At 33.1% G+C, this 19389-nt stretch overlaps 1 protein-coding gene across 2 annotated transcripts in view; it reads left to right on the forward strand.

Moving 5' to 3' along the window:
* Positions 1–19389, forward strand: part of LOC124097599 (complement factor H-related protein 1) — a 52282-nt gene that overhangs the window by 4050 nt on the left and 28843 nt on the right. Inside the window, exons 2-5 of one of the 2 annotated variants that reach the window (XM_046452082.2) lie at positions 12372–12557; positions 13043–13148; positions 15751–15827; positions 17233–17424. In XM_046452082.2, the coding sequence (XP_046308038.1) occupies positions 12372–12557; positions 13043–13148; positions 15751–15827; positions 17233–17424 (561 nt within the window). Of the gene's footprint in view, positions 1–12371; positions 12558–13042; positions 13149–15750; positions 15828–17232; positions 17425–19389 lie in introns of those variants that run through there. The other variant, XM_046452083.2, reaches the window with a different exon arrangement.

Consider the following 19389-nt stretch of genomic DNA (forward strand, 5'->3'; position numbering starts at 1 on the left):
TACTTTAATTATCCTCCATATGTCCTGTGAATTATTATAACCTGGAAATGTTATAACCATTTTAGTAGGGGAAGGTAGAAATGGATGGTACCAAGAATAAGAACAGGACAGAGTAATTCTTGAACACCAGGTGCTTCCAGGTAGAGGGATGAAGCACTACAGAGAGTGACCAGGGGTAGACATCATCCTCAGAGATGGTGGGAAAGTGAGAGGTGTAGTAAGGCGGGTCTTGTTCACTGTAAATTTAGGCATATTCTGGCAAAGCATATGCTGCCCTTCCTGCATACAATTTTAAACTGAAACTAAATATTTACACATTGGAAACTGACATAATTCTAAGGGAGAAGTAATTTTCTACATGTAAGTTCAAAAACAGGTCAGTAAACAGTTTTCATTTTTGGCCTTTGGTTACTAAAGTCTGATCTAAAGTTAAAATTGATTGGTTTTTATCCACTAAGTCTCTTTTTCTTCAGTCTACCACTTTTCCTTTTTTGCAATTATGCCTCCTCTCCCCACACCATTTCAAGCTGTTTTCTGATAATAATGTATTTCAACCTAATTATGGCATACCTATTATTCTACCCAGTTTCTTATGGCTGTTACCTGTTTTTCCATTCTCTTTTTATGATCCTGGGACAATCTTTTTTTTAATAATTTTTTTTAGTTGTAGATGCACACAATACCTTTATTTTATTTATTTACTTTTTATGTGGTGCTGAGGATCAAACCCAGAGCCTCACATACCTTAGGCAATCTCTTCACCACTGAGCTACAACTCCAGCTCCACCCTGGAATAATCGTCATATTCTTTTTCACTATTAAAAAATGTTACACAGAAATTGTGCAATCATGTCTTTAAATATAAAAAAATATAATTTTATTTTTGAAAGCTTATTATTAAGTGCAACATAAATTCTATTCCTTTTTTAGAGTTTATTTTTTAAAAAACTTCCTACTGCCACTGATATTTTCTTTACACCACTTTTCCCAATTATCTTTCTTCTCATGATACTTATAATTTGAATAACATTTTTAGAAGCTATTTGGATCAGATCATATATATATGCATATAAAGTATATTCATGTATATCCATGAGAAGATAGGAAAGAAATTTGATGCAGAATATCTGCTTTTTTCCATTTCCATTTTGTTCACTTGCCTTATTTTTTTCTAAATTGATTTGTAGTTTGGGTTTTTAGTGTATTCTACCATAATCTAAGTTATTTAAAAATATCTCCTACTGTACTCTCCCCCCCAAAAAAAAAGTGATTTTAGAAAAATAGAGCAAATGTACAAAAAAATGGTAAAAATTTAAGTAAAGTTTTCTGAATCTCACTATTATCTATAATAATAATTGAACAATAAAAATTTCAAAGATAGAAAATAATACCATTCTCTTAAATTTGAATGTAAAAATAAAAGGTAAATGATGATTAAATGCATAGGGTGAAATATTTGTTGTTTAAATCCAAATAGATACTTGGATATAAGAACACTGACTTTACTTATTAATCTGGAAATGAAAGCATAACATGGAAATTTTTTAAAGTTTAAGATAAACCAAGCATAAAAAAATATTTTCACACTTTGGAAAATATTTTTATGCTGCCTATTTAATAAGTCGCTGCTCAATTTTCTTTAAGAACTGCCAATTTAATTCAAGAAAATTTTGTACGTACATTGATTATTTGGAGCAAAATAACTTTTATTGCTTAATTAGAAATTTTTGAGAAGGTTTTAATTAAGCTTAAACATATAGTTTTTGTTGATTCAGGCAAATAAACATCCTAACATAAGAAATGCTTTACTATTGTTATAACTCAATATGATGAATTATTACTTGAACTATTTTTGCTAAGACATAAGTTGGTAATAAAAATTCCATGTATTGGGGATTAGAACAAAAATAGACAGGATGTATTTGACAAGACAAGACATTAAATATTATTGAAAATTATTCTATCATACAAACAGAGACAGTCCTCAATTTCAGTTAGTTTATACTTTGACAGTGATAGACTGAATTATAAATGAAGTTATGAAGGAAACAAGGGCCAAAGGAAAGGACTTGGGGTGGAACTGTGTGGCAACATTAGATGAGCTAGACTTGGGGACCGACTAGTAAAAACTGGATGGCTTTGAGCAAGCAGCATTTGAATAGAGGTTTGAAGAATGAAGCAAAGCCAGTCATCAAAAATCTGTAGTACAAATATTCTAGAGGAAGAAACAACTAGAGAAAAAAAATCTTTAAAAAAGAAAGAAAGAAAACTAAAGAGAGACCAATTTTGAAATGCTTGACAAATTATAAACAAACCAGGGTAGATCTGTCCCAGTTAATGAATGGAACACTTCTGAGAAGAGACCAGAGAGAATGGCAAGATCCAGATAATGTGTTTCCGTCCAGGTGGAGGTAAGGAATGAAGATTCCTTAGTAAAAATGAGATGTCTGAGAAGAATTTTAATCACAGGAGTGATGTGATCAGATTTGCAAAAATCACTTGTGGTTTGTACAGAATGGCCTGAATAATAGAAGAACTGAGGCCTAGAGACAAGTTATGGCTGGTCAGTTACATAATGTGGAGAAATGGAGAAGGGATGATAATTTTTTTTCTTACAAAATCCATTGATGTCACTTAAAATTGTGAAAGAAAGCACTGGAGTGTTAAAAATTATTTGTGGTTAAAAAAAGAAGAAGAAAACAAAAAGGTAATTGTGTAAGAATTCCTTAGGTCTGATAAACACCTATACACGGAGTAAGGTTTTGAGGAGTTGGTAGGAAGAGATATGGCCTTATACTTTATATCTTATTAAAAGTAACTAAATTTGAAAGATCAAGTATTAGAAGTATAAACATATTTTTTGAAATTGGAATGATAAGCAGAAAAAAATTATTGGCCTCTGGGCCAAAGTCTTTGCAGATGAACTACATTTTGGGTAGAGATATTCCTTTAATAAAAGTGATTTTAATCAAATAAATTGATAGGAAACTTTGCATCACTTTGTCCCATTAACTTAATAAAAGCAAAGGAACTGGATTCATCAAAATCTTAAGGTCATGGAAAATAGTCTCTACTTACAATGTTGGGAACTACATTTGAAATTTAAGTAATGTATTTTCCCAGTAACTGGAACAACACAAAATTGATCTGAATTTTGAAAGTTAAAGACACACAGTCCAACCTATAACTAAAGAGAAATTCTCTATGTAGCAACCTAGACGTGAAATTTCAATATCAACACAAAAACATCAGGCTTCTGTGGTAGTGGTGAAGGATGGAGAGTGGTGGTGTTTTGTAATGGGATATTGGCACCACCTAGTGGAGATTTTGTTCCTTTAAATTATGAATCTCAAAGCTCACGTTAACTTCACTAACACTAATGTTAAAATATTTTGCAAAATCTTCTGAGGAAAATCAATGAATATTACAGCCTACACAGATATTTTATTTTTTCACAAAATGTAATTTCACAGGAGTATTTTTTTAATGAAATGTAAAACATTTTTGCCTGAATATGTCTATGGTAGGACTTGGTGCAGTTGGTTGTCTTCCCCCCCCCCTCTTTTTTTTAAAAAAATATTTTTAGTTGTAGATGGACATAATACCTTTTTATTTATTTATTTTTATGTGGTGCTGATGATCAAAACCCAGTGCCTTACACGTGCCAGGCAGTGCTCTACCGCTGAACCACAACCCCAGACACTTTCCCCTTACTTTTTAAAAAGAAATTCTAGAACAGAAAGTTAAATAATTACTATTATTTATAAAACCAAGTAATAAAAGAAGTTTGACAATTGAAATAATAATCTAACAAATATGTATCATAATATCTTAAAATTTACCATTTTTAAAACTAATATACAATGTTTCTAATATCACTGTTATTGTATCTTAATAGCACACAGTCTTAAAAGCATTAACAATTAAAATCAATAACGAGCATATTTATTTTTTCATTTGACTTTATTTACTTTTGTTTTAATTAGTTATACATGACAGTAAAATGCACCCTAACACATCACACATAGATGGAGTATAATTTCTCATCCTTCTGGTTGTACATGATGTAGAATCCCACTGGTCATATAGTCATATGTGTACATAGGGCAATAATGTCTGATTCATTCTGCTATCCTTCCTACCCCCAAACCCCGTATTTATTAACTTTGTTTTTATTTTGTATATCATATAATTAATATTACAAATAAGAATAATATGTAGATTTTTCTTTCATATTTTATTGTAAAATATAATACATATAAGTAAATAAAATATGAACATAATAATCTATTACAAATAATTCTAATCATTCTGTTTTATTCCTAATGATGATTATTTGTGCCCCCTCCCTTTACTCTTGATTAGTCTTGTCAGGATTGCATTAATTTTGTTTTGTCCCCAAACTAGCTTTTAGTTTCTTTAATACTTTATATATTGTGTATTTTTTTCATTTTATTATTTCTGCTCTTTTTACTATTATTTACTAATTTCTTTCTACACAGCAATTTTTCTAGCTTTTTGAGAATTCTCACTTCCTTAAGTTTTACCTCCTTCCTGTATTTTCATTTATTTTACTAAATGTTTGTGTACAATTTTGGTTATTGTTCACTTCAAATATTTTCTAATTCTTATTGATTTCCTCATTGACCTATAGAAGATTTTATGTATTTGTAAACCAATTATTTTTTTATTGCAATTTTCTTGGGTTTTTTTCTTATAACATGGGGGAACAAGAATATATTTTGATTTTGATTGAAATTTATCAGAACTTGCATTATTATCATCTAATGTAATTTATTTTCATAAATATTTTATGGTGTTTTTTTTTTTAAATATTGTTGGGTACAGTGTTCTTTGTATATAAAGTAAGTCTTTTGTTTTGTAAGTTTTTCAAAATATCCTTAAGAATTTTTCTTGCTTTGTTCTCATCAATTATTAATAGGTACACACTGTCTCCAACAGAAATTTTGAAATATATACACTCTTAAGATTTTATATATGTTTGTGTGTGTGTGTGTGTGTACTTTTTACTAGGTGCTTCACATTTTTTTTTAGAGAGAGAGAGAGAGAATTTTTTAATATTTATTTTTTTCTTAGTTTTTGGCGGACACAACATCTTTGTTTGTATGTGGTGCTGAGGATCGAACCCGGGCCGCACGCATGCCAGGCGAGCGTGCTACCGCTTGAGCCACATCCCCAGCCCAGTGCTTCACATTTTATTTTAGACTTTTTTTGTGTGTGTACTGGGGACTGATACCAGGGGCATTTAACCACTGAACCATATCTCCAGCCCTTTTTTATATTTTATTTAGAGTCAGGGTCTCGCTGAGTTGCTTAGGGCCTTCCTAAATTGCTGAGGCTGGCTTTGAACTTGAGATTCTCCTGTCTCAGTCTCCTGAGTCTCTGGGATTAAAGGCATGTGCCACTGCTCCCAGAATTATTGGTATTCTTGATGACAGCCATTCTGACTGTTGTGAGATGAAATCTCAGTGTAGTTTTGATTTTCATTTCCTTGATTGCTAATGATATGGAACATGTTTTTCATATGTATTTGTATGTCTTCTTTTGAGAAATTTGTGTTTAATTTGTTTGCCCTTTTAGTAATTGGGTTATTTGATTTTTTTTTTGGTGTAAGGTTTTTCGAGTTCTTTATATATCCTAGATATTAACCTATGTCAGAATAGTCATTAATAAAGATTTTCTCCCATTCTGTAGGTTCTCTCTTCACATTCTTAATTGCTTCCTTTGCTGTGCAGAAGATTTTTAATTTGATACCATCCCATTTATTAACTGTTGGCATTATTTCCTGAGTGTTAGGTAGGCTGTTGAGTTGGAGTGATGATCCTACATTTTCTTCTAGGAGTTGCATAGTTTCTGGTCTAATTCCTAGGTCTTTGATCCATGTTGAGTTGATTTTTGTGCAGTATGAGAGATAAAAGTCTAGTTTCATTCTTCTACATATGGATAGCCATATGTACAAATGGATTGAAACATTCAATCCATTTCTGTGTCATAAAATTACTGATGTGTTGCAGTTAAAATCTAACCCTTTAGCTTAATCCCTTATACTGTATTTGATTCCTCTTTACAATCTTGTTGCCTTCTGAATTGGTTAATTTTCATGATTTAATATTTCCCTTAAAGTAGGTTAAAAATTTCATCTCAATTCTGCTTCTATAACTTTGCCAATTAACTAGTTGTCTTAATTCATTTGGACTGCTATAGCACACCATCATTAACTGGGCAGTTTATAAAAACAACACATGTTTATTTTTGACAGTTCTGAAGGCTGGGATGTGTGAGAAGGTGCAGCAGAGGATCAACTGAGGGCACCTGCTGGTACATAGGCAGCACCTTCTACTTGTGTCCTCACACAGTGGAATGGACAGGGCAGCCTCCTTTGTAAAACCACTCTAAAGCTTCTTTTAACATAGCTCTAATCCCCTTCATGAGAGCTCCAATTTCACAATCTAATTACCTCCCCAAACCCCACCTCCTAATACCAACACATTGGTGATTAGGTTTAAACACGAATGTTGGGGAAGCAACAAACATGGATATCATAGCACGAGCCTTGTTAACAGAGTCTGATGCTAATTTATCACTCAGACAGCAGAAGATTATGTAAATGTCAATCAGTTGATCAATATACCCATTTATCTATTTAGCTCTTAAAATAAGAGATTCTTCCTAGTTGCTTAGGAAATTTTGGGAACAATCTAAGCAAGTCTGAAATCTACATGGTGAGAAGTCAGAAAGAGAAGGTCACAAGCAGACTGGAACTCACAGGAAGGCAACTGCTGTCCAAGTAAAATTCCTTCCAGAATTTTTACCTTGAATAATCACCTGGAGTAAAGTCAATAGATTTATTGCATGCCCTCCTAGCAGCACATAGATTAGTGTTTGATCAAATACCAAAAGATGGAGGCCCAGCCATTTTCATCTATCAATTATTATGCCTATGTATGAGTATGAGTGCACGAATGGTGTAACCCTATATCATGTACAACCACAGAAATGAAAAGTTGTGCTCCATTTGTGTAAAACATAAAATAAAAAAAGAAAACTATCACATCTAGTTAATACCTTTCCACTCTTCTCAACACTGAGAGCTTATAAGACATCAATTCTCTTTTCTCAGTTTATACACCATTGTCATGTAGTTTATATATGTGTGTGTATGCACACTTGTGTATTTAAACAGTATAAGATTATATATGTATATATATATATATATATATATATATATATATATATATATATATTTGTTTTGTAGTCAATGTTAATTTCAATTTACTCCTGTGTATATCATTTTCTTGGCTCTTCATTTCTTCTTTTATCATAGACCCTATATCCAGGGGCATTTTCCTTTTCCTGAAGTATATCTTTTAGTTCATTTGTTTTTGTTTTATTAATGTGAATTTATGGAGGCAATTTTCTCAAATTTTATTGATCAAATTTTCATTTTTGAAAAATTATTTCTGTATGTAGAATTCTAGATTGGTAATTACAGCTTTCTCCGAATTAAAAATATCTTTTAATATCTTCTAGCTTGTTACTGCTATTGAGAAGTCTGCTGTAAGTCTAACCATTAACTGCCATTAAATGAATCTGACTTTTTCTTTGGCCAGTTTAAGATTTCATTCTTTTCTTTGGTTTTCTGTGTATTCTTTAAAATGAAGCTAGGCATTCATACCAGTGATACCACCAGTTACCCAAGAGGAATCCTGCTTCCTCACACATTGAAGTATAACATTAGAGAAGCACACTGAGGCAAGCATATAAAGCAGGGTTTATTTAGAAAGGGGTAACATAGACTTCTCCCAGGAGGGGAAAGGAGGCCGTGGCTGGTATCCTGGTATCTTAAGAAGTGAGGGTATTCTGCCTTTTTTTTTTTTTTTTTTTTTTTAATGTCTTAGGCTTCCTTTGTTCTCCTGCTCTCTTCCCTTTATCTCTCTCCTTTCTGTGTATGTGACTATGCCCAGGAGATGCTCAGGTGGAATGACCAAAAGGTGAGAAGCAGATGGACAGGGGGGTTGGCCAGATGAAGCAGCCCAGGATACATTAATTAACAGCTTTTACAACTCCCTGTAGGGAGGGACAATTCCTGGGACAGATTACCTTAGCAACAGGTTGAAACAGGTCAGGTTATCATGATAAGGGTGGAAGAAGGGCTCTGAAGTCCCTGGGGGGCAGACTCCAACTTCAAATTGGCCTCCTTGATCCAACCTGACTTGATTTACCTATCTATGTTGACTGCCTGTCTAATGCTAGCTTCATAAGGGTGAACCCATTCAGGGTTTAATTTGACTTTCATCACTTTTATTACTTTTACCTAATAAACCTAACAAGTAATGGTCATGTTAATGACTGTTCTTAAGATAATGAAATTTTTTTTTTCATTTTAACATTTGATTTTTGGTAGTATTGGTGCTTTTCTTACTGAAAAGGAGAATGTAATTATTCAGTTGTTTAATTTTGCATAGGTTTTTTTAATTTTAAAATACTCTAATATATATGTTGTTTTTGAAGTTTGTTTTATTTATTAAACTTTATATTTTTGATATTTAATCATAGTGTTTAAAACATTAAGTTTTCATTGTATATAGGATGAGTATTAATTATGATAATGTACTGTGTATTTCAAGAGCTAGAGAAAGGATTTTGAATGTTCTAACTGCAAAGAAATAATTGTTTGAGGAGAAAGATATTTGCCCTGATTTGGACACTGTGCAAAGTATACATGTATTAAAACATCACAAAGACCCTATAAATATGTGCAAATAAGTATCAATTAAATAGATGTTTTCACCATGAAGAAATGATAGATCATTGAGAAGATAGATGTTTAGCTTGACTTAAACATTGCACAGACTATACAAACAGGGATATACCACATAGTGAACTGTTATTAGGTGTAATTTTGGTTTTAATCTATCAATTTTTCAAAAAATAAAAGAAAAAATGAAAATATTGATAAAATAAGCAATTCTGATAGTAGGTTAATGGCACAAAAATAATAGTGAGTTAAACAACTGACAGAGTGTCACATATAGTGTTCAGTTAAAGAAGATTTAAGAGAATGTGTATTCTCTTACATAGATTGTGGTAAGATGTGAATCCCTTTGCTTTGGTGCCCCACACCTTTGGCCTTGTGGGCTGCAACCAACATGGCTTCTCTTTTAGATGGCTCTGCCCATTGCTTCCTACAGCTTTCCTTGGCAGATGTTCCATGTTACTAGAATCTCTTAATTCCTGAGGTCTCTACTGCAGCTGCAGCTTCATTCTCACATTTTAATGCATTTCTGTCTCAGGGGTTACCTGAAAGGATTCTGACTCTCCTGCACTTTTCCTGGCCTCCCAGGCCTTCCTTTGAAACCTCAGTGGAGGCCTCCATGATCCCCAACTCCAGAATCCTACATTCTTGAACAGTGGCACCACATAAATGATGCCAACTTTTGCTGCCAGTTCAAGGAATAGCTGGGCTCCTTGACTATGGTTGCAGGGGCCCTTGAATCTAGACAACTGAACATTATATAAGGAATCCTGGGGAAGCAACTTCATAGATCCCTCTTATGGAGGCAGGGTGCTCCTATGATCTCTTTTCAAATGAATTTTTATTTTATACTCTTAAGACTTCTATGGGTGTAGTTTTCTAAGATGCCCTCAAAGAATCTTTCCTTGTATCTCTGTACAAAATACTTAGCTTCTCTTTAGTGGTGGTAATCTCTTCAGCAACCACATCTTCTTGGCCCCAATTTTACTTTTACTTTTTTGGCAAAACTGAAAAGCTTTTTGAATCTTTCTTGTTTTTTTTTTTTTAATTTAATTTTTTTTTTGCTTCTCATTATCATAGTAAACTTGGATTAAGAACCACCAGCAATACTCATGCAACTTTCTGAATTTGTGCTGCCTTGAAATTTCCTCCCCCAGATCAATTAGTCCATCAACCATAGATTGAGACTCAAAGTTTCAGGTCATGGGCAAATTGCAGACAAGTTCTTTGCTGTCATGTGACTGTATCTAATGTGACTTGTCTCTAATCCACTTCCTAAGAGTCCTCATTACCATCTGCAACCTCATGAGCATAGACTTTTTACTGTTCATATTGTTATCAACATTCTGGTCTTCTCAGCTCCCATCAGAATTACCTAATAAGCTTTGCTTTTAACATTCTAAGTTTTCTCCAGCCTGCATCTCCAAACTTATCAAACTCCTGCCACAAACCAGTTCAAAATGCTTCTGAACTACATGGTCAGATTACTCACAGCAACAACCCTACTTTTCAGTATCAATTTGTATGTTAGTCAGCTTTTCATCTCTGTGACCAAAGTACCTGACAACAGTTACTTAACAAAGAAAGAATTTATTCTCAGTTTATAGTTTTAAGGACTAAACCTGAGTTGGTGAGCCTAAAATAAGTTTTTCTTTGCGAATTCTCAGTTAACATATAATTTTAAGTGCCTAACTAATTTTAGAAATGAAATTTTAAGCACCTAATTTTAGAAATGTAAGACAATGATTTCATGCTTCAACATTTACTATTATAGACTCAGTTGTTATTTTAGTGTTATCAAAATAATTTTCTTTCTGTATGTGTTTAAGGTATTTTGCTTTTGTTTTTTGGTGTGTGTGTTTTATCAGAGCCTGAATATAGGTTTCCTTTGTGTATATACTCAGGGAGTTTGCCAAGATTTACATTTGTGTTTTGATTTCTCTAATCAATTTTAGGTACCTTTGAGTTATTAATTTTTCAGTTATTACTTTTGTCAATTCTCCCTCCTTTGAAACTCCAGTTATTCATATGTTGTGTCACTTAACTCTACATGACACATTTTGTTTTTACTCTGTTTGATTTGTTCTTGTTTATGCACTTTAGCCTTTCTGTATTTCACTTGTGGCATTTCTACATTAGACTTTCTTCAAGTTTAATATATTTCCCTCTGTGTCCACATGACTCATAAGACATTATTTCACATATTTTTCTGTAGTTTCAGAATAACACATGATTTTTAGAGTCATTTTGTTTTGGGTATCTTTTTATTTTTACTCATTTACGTCTTCTTTATATACATACTTAAAAGAGTTATTTTAAAGATATTGATAGCATTGTAGCTTCAGGAGCTAATTGTCTGCTATATACTAACTTTATTTTCTCTTCCTGGACATACTTTTTCTCCTTTCATGTATGCTTTAATTTTCATTTGAAGAGATGGAATGTTATGACTTAAGTTTATATAATTATTCCCACCAACAAGAGTGTTTTCTTTCTTTTGATGCAAAGAGAGGACTGTGTGTGTGTGTGTGTGTGTGTGCACGCTCATATATTTTCAATTGAGAACATGGTTAGAATCTTGTTCCTCTATCCCAAAAGACTGATAAATTTATCTGCTTCTTTGATGCTTTGACTCCTGTTTGAAAATTTGATCCTGAGTGATTTTCAAATATAGCAAATATGTTAATAAAGATACTAACTGTTTACTTAAAGCAGGACACTTTTCCTGTTGGAACTTTTTGTCTGAGAATATGGGAAATTTCAGTCCAAAGCTTCACCAGGGAACTCTGATTCTAAACAAGTTTCAGAAAATTTTATGCTAGACGTAATCTCTCAAAGTTCATCTGGTTCTTCCTTTCTTCATTACCATTCCTCTATTTATTCAAATTCTGATCATCAATCTATATCCAGAGCTGGCAGTCAAAACAAGGTAAGAAATAGCCAAAGACCATATGTTTGCATGAAATAGGGCTTTTTCACTTGGATTTATTTCATTTAATTCTCTCAATCCCACAATTTACTTTTAAACACACACACACACACACACACACTGTTTTACATGCACACTGTTCTAGTCAGCTTTCTGTTGCTGTGATTAAAAGATCTGACCAGAACAATTGTAGAGGAGGAAAAATTTATCTGAGGGCTCACAGTTTCAGAAGTCTCAGTTCATAGATAGGCAGCTCCATTCCTCAGGGCTGGAGGTGAGATGAAACATCAGGGGGAAAGAGTGTGGCAGAGGGAAGCTGCTCATATGATGATCAGAAGGCAGAGAGAGAGACTCCACTGGCCATGTACAAAATATATACTCTAATGACACATCTCCTCCAGCCACACCCTACTCACCTTTATCTACCACTCAGTTAATCCCCATCCCCCCATCAACAGATAAATTCACTGATTGGGTTAAAGCTATCATAACCCATTCATTTCTCTTCTAAACTTTCTTGCATTATCTTATAAGTGAGCTTTTGGGGACACATCACAACAAACCCATGACACACATTCCCACAAGGGATGGATCAGTAACCATATAGGTATTTTTAAAAGCAAAGCTAACCCCAACACACCATATGTTTGCTTTTATTATTTGCAGATTGCCAGGGACCTCCTCCAATAGGAGATACAGAAATTCTGTTAGGTTCCTGGCCTGACCAGCCTTATACAGAGGGTACTCAGGCTACCTACAAATGCCACCCTGGCTACAGAACCCTTGGCACCATCAAAAGGGCATGCAGAAATGGAGAATGGGTGGCTCTTAATCCAGCCAGGATATGTCAGAGTAAGTACTTCGCTTTTTTAAACAATATTTATTCTTAAGTCTTAGGTGGACACAATATTTTTATTTAACATTTATGTGGTGCTGAGGATTGAACCAAGTGCCTCATGCATGCTAGGTGAACACTCTACCACTGAGCCACAACCCCAGCCCTGAGTACTTCACTTTTTTGGTGAAACTTATGAAATCTTTTAGTTGTAAAAATGCTTAATACTTGATATTGTAACAATACTGGTTGAATTATATCATTCTTATCATTTTAATACAAAACAATACATGATTATTTTTAAAAAGAGGACAGTAATCCAACAAAATTCAAAAATACATTCAATTATAAAATAATAGCTTTGTTATTTTCAATTTTCCTTATATTCAGAATTATCCTCTAATTAAATGCCAAATATCTTTGTCCATCAACTCCTACATAAAATGTGTTCCCTGTATAACATACTAATATATATATATATATATATATATTTTAATTTTAGAGAAGCCCTGTGGACATCCTGGGGATACTCCATTTGGTTCTTTTCATCTTGAAGTTGGAAATAAATTTGAATATGGTGCAAAAGTTGTTTATAAATGTGATGAGGGGTATGTAGTCGATATTAAAAAGGTTTGTAACTCAAATACTAAAGAGGAACTATACTAATTTATATACACAAATAACTTGAAAATTAAGGTACAATATAAATTATTATATGTGATGTCATACTGTCTCCTTAACATTAAGAAATTCAAGCTTAATTACTCTGATATAGTATTATTATAAGTATATGGAAAAACAGTTCGCATGTAAGTTAGTGTTCACCCAAGGCATCTTTTCTACATTGTACTATTTGCAGGGTATTTTGGGTTATTTATATTGGAGATAATTGGACACATAATAAAATTATAAATTTATAAAATTTAGGAAGAAGCAAGTCTTTGGTTGTAAGTTTTACTTATAAATGCTATTATTTAAATTTCCATGTTATACAAATTCTTCTTATCATTCATATCAAAAATGCTACTCTTTCAGAATCATTGATTTTATGCCTTCTAACCAACCAGTCAGGTTTCCTGACTGATCTCATCATGATACCTCCTTAGTATTTATTCTTCTCTATTATTCCTCTAGGTCAAAAACTTATTTTGCAGAAAATTTTGTACATTAGAAAGCCATGATCAGATCACTGTAATTTTATACTAAACAAGAAGAATCAAGAGATTATAAATCAAATCATTATTCTCCCCTCATACATTTCTTGATTTGGAAGCAAGAAAATGTAATAGTTTAAAGGTCAGGCTTCACACTAAACCCACTTTCCAAATCTTCAACTCTCAGTATCTGTGTGTATAAATAGGTCTTTACTTGTATTTTGCTCTCTTTTTAAAGTGAACACATATCATGTGCATCATGGGATTAGTGAGAGAAAGAAATAAGACCCATATTGAAGCCCTTAAAAGAGATCCTGGAATATTTCAAATGCCCAATAAGTATTAGTTCTTAATAGTTTGGCCTCTTCAGAGGAAGTTTTTCAAACACACTTTCAGTTCAACTCTCAGTCATTACTACTGTGGTCTTCATATGTAACCAAGTAGGTTAAGCCAATCTGGGCCTGAACTTTTCGATTTGCTCTACCTCTGAAATATCCCTTTATTTCTAGAAAAGTCTTCCCTTTAGATTCCAACAATGACTTGGAAAGAAATCAAAATCCATAAATTTCTTTTACTTGATTTCCTCAATTGTAACAATTCATATTTACAACTTGTTGAAGAAATTAGCTACAGACTTGCCTCTGACTCTGGCTCTCTTTACCTCACCCTGTACATTAGAAAGCCATGATCAGACCACTGTAATTTTATACTAAACCACTAGGGGTAACTCTGCTATAGCCTCACTGTGAGAGTTCCTGCTCTTCTCTTAGTCTCCAACAGAACTTTGTCAGTGAAATCACTGATATTTATCAGTGAAATTAAGTTTTCAGATCATCCAGCAAACTGAAGTAATTTATGTTATTTTAAAATTATTTTATTTAAAATAAATTTAACTCTTAAATTTATTTTCAAGGGGATATAATTGTTTTGACCTGGTTATAGATGGTGAAGTAGATTTAAAAAAAAATTTTTTTGTATTTGTAGATGGACAGCATGCCTTTATTTTATTTGTTTATTTTTATGTGGTGCTGAGGATCGAACCCAGTGCCTCACATGTGCAAGGCAAGCACTTTGCCACTGAGCTACAGCCCCAGCCCAGTGAAGTAGATTTTTTTACCCCTTGGTTTCTGTCTTTTTGATCTTTTGTCTGTAGTTATTTCCCTTGGTGAATACTAACCATTTAACTGGATATTCAATGCAGATATCCAGTTTTATAATCCTACAGGAATTATAAAATTTTTGAGAAATTTCGAAAAACCTTAAAAAAATTTTTTTTAAATTATTATTCTGCTTGTCTGGGTTTGAGTGTTGTGAGCTACTGTTTATTGCCAATCACTATCAAATAGGCAACTTCTCTCTTTTTCCTCCCCTCCTCCCTCCAAATATTTGGACCATGGGAGGCTTTTGCAGAATGTTGAAGAATATCTGAAACATGTTTGGGAAACAAATGGATCTCTGGTGCAGGTGGAAAAAAAAATAACCAGAAAATCTGCTTTCTCTGTTAAGAGGGTACATTCTAGCTAGTAGAGAAGTTACAGGATAATTTTAATAGTCAATTATTTTGTTTCCTTTACATGAATGATACATAGAATAAATGCTTGGCTCTGTGAATAAAACTTGGTTTATGAAAATATTTTCTTTCCTTACAGAATTAGTCACAAATAAAAGCATTTTCCTTTTTTTTTTTTTGAGGGAGAACATTTATTTTACTTGTATAATGAGCAGAACAATCCTTATTTGCAAATGAAGAAAACAAAGGCCCATGAAAATTATTTAGTGAGTCTGCAGGTCTTTCAAAGAAAAAAAAAAAAAAGAGAGGGGGAGAGAAAGACACTTAAACAGGAAGGAAGGAAGAAAGGAAGGAAAGAACAAATGATGGTAGGAAGGGAGAAAGGATAGTAGGGAAGGTAAAGGAAGAGAAAAAGAAGGAAGGAAACATATAAGTTGCTAATTTTCCATAAAAAGGACTTTATGAGAGACATTCAGAATAGCATTAAGCTAAAAACTGCATGCAAATACGTAATCTCTTGCCAGTCTGTTATTTTTGTGTTTTCAGGTATCGAATGTTAAGCGAGAATAATTTCCGTGAATGTAAAGCAGAAGGATGGACAAATGACATTCCTATATGTAAAGGTAATATAAAATTTATGTACAATCTCTCAAGATAGCTAAACTATTTAAGCTTTTTCAAAACGTTTGACATCAAAACATCCTTAAGTTTTTAATTAAATATTTTTTATTTTAATTTTTTTTTTGGTTTATAATACAGTGCAGTTCCTTCCCTTGCTGAATACCAACCACTTAACTGGATATTCAATGTGGATATCTAGTTTTATTATCCTACAGGTTGGTGGCTTTAAGAAACTTTTTAAAAATCTGAAAAAGTTGTTCTTTTTGCATTCTGCTTGTCCAGTGCAGCAATGTATCTAGTCATTTTCTCTTATTTTTTATTTTAAAATTTATTTTTGGTACCAGGGAATGAACTCAGGGGTGGCTCAATCACTGAGCCACAGTTCCGTCTTTTGGGGATTTTATTAAGAGGCAAGGTCTTGCAAAGTTGCTTAGGGCCTCACTAAGTTTCTGAGGCTGGCTTTGAATTTGTGATCCTACTGCCTCAGCCTACCAAGTCATTGGGATTACAGATATGTACCAAACACTCCTGACAAGTCATTTTATTATTACATATTTTGTGTTTTGATATATCAAATATAGGAGTTGAGGTTATAGCTCAGTGGTAGTGTGTTTATCAGCCATGCATGAGGACCTGGGTTTTATTTCCAGTACCACAAAAATAAATAAATAGATAAATAAGAGAGAGAGAGAGAGAGAGAGAGAGAGAGAGAGAGAGAGAGAATAAATAAACAGATAAATCCAAATCCCTTGGGATCCTTGTTAAAACTGAGATTTGGGTTACTAAAAAAAAAAAAAAAAGCCTATTGAATCAGTATCTTTGGGGTGAGAGAGAAGCACTCCTAGAATTTTCATTATAACAAGAATCCAGGGTCCTTCTATAGTAAAAAGGTTTGACTTCCATAACTTTGGATAATTGAAAATATAAAGTAAAATCAAAATAAGTACTCAAGTTATTTTGAACACTGAGGTGGAAGAGGAAGGAAATTTAAGAACAATTTTTTATTGAAATAAATATTATGAAGTTTACTTTTATATTTTGTAGAATGCTGGTTTATATTATTTGGGGCATAAATGGAAATTTTGTATTTAGTCATTCTAAACATATATTTCTTAATAATTTGAGCTACTTGTTACCATAAAAATGCAAACTACCATTCAAAGTAGTAGTTGTTTGTTTACTTCCACAGAAAAGAATCAGAGATAAACAGTAATTTTAATGTTACCTAGCTTTTATCTTTTGCAAACAGGTGTATCAAATGCTTCTAAAAATATTTAAGTAATTTCCTTTATTTTATATTGCTGATGATTTTACACACACACACACACACACACACACATATGCACACACAATTTTATTATAAAGTTTTCAAATTCTACTAGAAAAAAATTATTTTTGTTTTTTCAGTTGTTAAGTGTTTGCCAGTGACAGAACCAGAGAACGGGAGAATTATCAGTAGTTCGATAGAACCAGATGAGGAATATTATTTTGGACAAGTCGTGCAGTTTGAGTGTAATTCAGGCTTCAAACATGAAGGACACAAAGAAATATTTTGTTTAGTAAATGGTCATTGGAGCAATGAAAAACCAAGATGTGTGGGTAAGATGTACTTAAATGCTTGCTTGATTGTTCTTAGTTTTTCTTATGAAAATATATATTTGAAAACATTGTACACAATAATGAATATAAAAAATTTTAAAAAGCTAATGTTTATTAAGCATGTACAATATCCCTGTAGTTGATCTTAGTTTTCTATATAAGTCATCTAGTTTCTACCTACAAAACAGTTTTATGATTTATATGTACTAGTATCATCTCTATAATTGAAGAAATTTTGGTGCAAAATTGTTTTAGTCAGCTTCTTGGCTGCTTGATCAAAAAACTAACAAGACCAATTTGAGGAGGAAAAGTTTATTTGAGGTCTCCCTGGGGCTCAAGGGACATGATGGGGAAATAATGAAGTGATGGAAAGTGGCTCAGGACATGATGATCAGGAATGAGAGAGAGAGAGAGAGAGAGAGAGAGAGAGAGAGAGAGAGAGAGAGAGAGAGAGAGAGAGAGAGAGAGAGAGAGAGACTGACTCTCCTCACACATGAGCTTTTGGGTGTTACTTCACATGTAAACCATACAAAAATCAGATCATGCAGCCTAGATTACCATAGCATAGAGTCTAGATTTAAACCTAGGTTATTATCTGACATCAACATCCATACTCTAACCATAAACATATTGTTGTTGGCTCTTTTTTCAGGGTGGTGGGCACCAGGGATTGAACTCAGAGGCACTCAACCATGGAGCCATATCCCTAGCCCTTTTTTATATTTATTTAGACACAGGGTTTGAATTGCTTAGTGTCATGGAGTTGCTTAATGTCTTGCTATTCTTGAGGCTGGCTTTGATCTTGAAATTCTGCCTCAGCCTATGCTGCTGGGATTACAGCATGTTATACCACTCCTGGCTGTTACAGGTTAAAAGAGAATGCTCAGCCTTTCTGTGCTGATCTCCAGAAAAGTCTATTTTTAATCCTGGATGCCAAATATTTATTATTTGTTTCCACTGATGCATCATGATGGCATTATATTTTTGAATAACTCATCTTTGATAACTTATTTCTAGGAAATGATTCTCTTTTTTATTTGTGCTGAAAGTTAATTATGAACTGCTGAACATAATTGAATCCACCAAATAAATAATTTTATTTTAGAAAAATCTCTAAGTCAATTGTAAGCCATGATTTCTTCAATTTATTTTCTCATACTACAGCTGATTTGTATATCTTGATTCATCAATGATTTTGGCTTTTAAGTTAAACATTATGGCCAATTAGTTTAATAGTACCATACTTCATTTAACCTATTCTTGTTGGGAAAAGTTTCTGTCATATTTATTTATTATCTAAAACCTCTGATTTATTCACATTTTTTATCTATTCTACCTTACAGTAAATAGGATACTTAAGAAATTATTTATTTATTTAACAGAATACTGTGATAATAATATTAAGTTAAATACTTTAGAGGTTCATATATGGGATTTCTATGATCACAGCTAGATGTCATGACTAGCAGAACCTTCCTGGAATTGCAGATGCTTAAGGAAAGTCTTACAGGAAGAGAGGGCTGTTTTTAGGTGACCATGAAGAAGGCAAAAGCATGCCAGTCCCAGGAAGGTCAGAAGAGGAACATAGAAAGGCAGTGAGGCTTCAATAAGTGTGAAGTCCTATTGTTCCTTGTCCACTGTCCACAGGGGCCTCGCATAGGATGCAGTCAGGTGATAAATCAGTGATGAACTGAAGATAAGCCAGTACAAGGTACTGAGAAGCTAATGCACCATTCTTAAGAACTTAGCTTTAATGCAGACTGATTTGGGAACTGGTGAAGGATTTCAAGTGGAGGAATAAAGTGACCATTTGGAAGTTTTCATAGTTAAACCCAAGAAAAACAGATTAGGAAGATGGAAGAAGAGGATTTGGGAAAACAGTTATCATTGTCACTATCTCAGGGAAAAGTGTTTGAGAGAAGTGGTGTCAAAGATGATGGGGGCAGTTTTCTGTTGTTATTATTT

The sequence above is a fragment of the Marmota monax genome, unplaced genomic scaffold (assembly GCF_021218885.2).
Source record: "Marmota monax isolate L192 unplaced genomic scaffold, Marmota_monax_Labrador192_F-V1.1 WCK01_AAM20220418_F8-fsc00800, whole genome shotgun sequence".
NCBI classification, from domain to species: domain Eukaryota; kingdom Metazoa; phylum Chordata; class Mammalia; order Rodentia; family Sciuridae; genus Marmota; species Marmota monax.